This window comes from Coenobita brevimanus, chromosome 103 (assembly GCF_032717465.1).
Source record: "Coenobita brevimanus isolate Jiangsu-jjx chromosome 103, ASM3271746v2, whole genome shotgun sequence".
Lineage (NCBI taxonomy): Eukaryota > Metazoa > Arthropoda > Malacostraca > Decapoda > Coenobitidae > Coenobita > Coenobita brevimanus.
The window spans coordinates 1,080,754-1,082,676 of record NC_137056.1 but is presented as its reverse complement, the minus strand read 5'-3'; the positions used below and the strand labels follow the sequence as shown (position 1 = coordinate 1,082,676).

General features: G+C 40.0%; 1 protein-coding gene across 1 annotated transcript in view; it reads left to right on the top strand.

Annotated features, from left to right (window-relative positions):
- Positions 1-1,308: 1,308 nt before the first annotated feature.
- Positions 1,309-1,923, top strand: part of LOC145415548 (uncharacterized) — a 9,713-nt gene continuing 9,098 nt past the window's right edge. Inside the window, exon 1 of the mRNA XM_080284771.1 lies at positions 1,309-1,389. Coding sequence (XP_080140897.1) covers positions 1,309-1,389 — 81 coding nt within the window. The remainder of the gene's footprint in view (positions 1,390-1,923) is intronic.

Genomic DNA, 1,923 nt, shown 5'->3' with positions numbered 1-1,923 from the left:
AATTAGCAAGCCCGTCTCCGATGCACAGTAGTCCACCCAGCACACACACTAACAGAAGGCTTGTTCCATTGACACAAACGATGAATGTAAATTGTATGTATGGTGGTTTATACTGTTTTATTCACTTCTGTAGATACCAAACTGTTGTGAATATTGAAATCAGTATACACAGCCACACAAAGTAATACTTGTATGTGGTAAGTAACTGCTACTGAACTGTCTTTATCGGTAATTGGTTTGTATCCTGTACTCAACACTCACATCAGAGGATTATTTTTTACAGGGTAGTGTTATTATTATTATTATTATTATTTATTTATGTATTGTTAATATTATTATTATTATTATTATTATTATTATTATTATTTATTATTATTATTATTATTATTATTATTATCATTATTATTACTTGACCAAGATCAGTAACCCCTTTTGAGCTTCGTCTTAGTTCATGTTCATGGGTAGTCAGATTAGGGGGAGGTTGATTTGACTAGTAACCAAGGAGACTGATTCCTACCTCATCTACGTGTCATCGCATTTCACGCAACCGCCACTTAGTATGAGTTGTCATTGGCTCAGTTCTATCAGATGAAAACAAAGCTTTTCTAATTATATCCTTGTTCATCTGTGTTATGATATACCAGGGATTATCACACGCCGATCTGGTGTTATGGTGTTAGCGGGGGTGTTTTGACGACGTGCCGCTGCGGGCCAGGTGGATGAGAGAGAGAGAGAGAGAGAGGTAATGTGATGTGTCTTTGTATATGTATGTTATGTATGTGTGTTCATGTGTGTGTGTGTGTGTGTGTTCATGTGTGTGTGTGTGTGTGTGTGTGTGTGTGTGTGTGTGTGTGTGTGTGTGTCCAAATGGATGAGCATTGAACAGCCATATTCAGTTCATCATTAAATTGTTCATTGCCACAGCCGGGGTGATTGAAGGGAGGTGAAGGTCATTTTTATTGGCAGTTTTATTTTCATTTCCACTGGAACATTCATTCATTCCTCCCTGGCACTCTGATGATAGTTCTCCCCTCTCTCTCTCTCTCTCTCTCTCTCTCTTTGTGTGTTAGCATAAAAGTTAATCTGTTGTTGAATTTATCTCCCCTGTTGTATTTCCTTTCTTGTATTTCCTCTTTGTTTGTAATGTCTTTTGTTCGTATTGGCTTTCATTACCTGTGTTTTGTGTTTGTTTTGTGTTTGTTACCCTTTTTCTGATCGTGTTTCCCCCCGAGGTAGCGGCGATGATGATGATGATGATGATACCTATTTTTTCTGCTGCAGGTGGCTGTGGTTGGCGTGGGTGGGGTGATGGGGGAGGCGGGGGGGAGGGGGGGCGCCTCGGTCCCCCCACACGAGGTGACAGACGTACTCATCAAGCGAGGATACAAGGTTAGTTCAGCGACTGTGAAATAAATAAATACAAATAGATGGATGATAGATAGTTAATGGATAGATAGACATTGGGTTAGTAAGTAGATAGATATGATTCCCCGGTAAATGTATTTTGGGATCAGTTTTATCAGTTACGGAGATACAGGTGACATGGACTTCATACGTACATATATACACATACACATATACGTATATACATACATACACACAGATTTCTCGCCAGTAGTATAATTGATAATATTTAGGCAATTGAGGGAAGATAGTTCATGCGCATAATTATACAGTATAATTCTTTGAACCCTGCCTGTGACGCAGGAGCTGCAGTGTATACAGTTACTACGTGTGAATACCTGCCATCTGGTGTGCACAACCCGCCACACACACACACACACACACACACACACACACACACACACACACACACACACACACACACACACACTTCAAACGCACCCTGTGTGGGTAATCTAGATCTGTCAGGATCATGGGTTTTTTTCCCCAGGCTAAATTAGGTCGTCTAAAGGTAAAGGA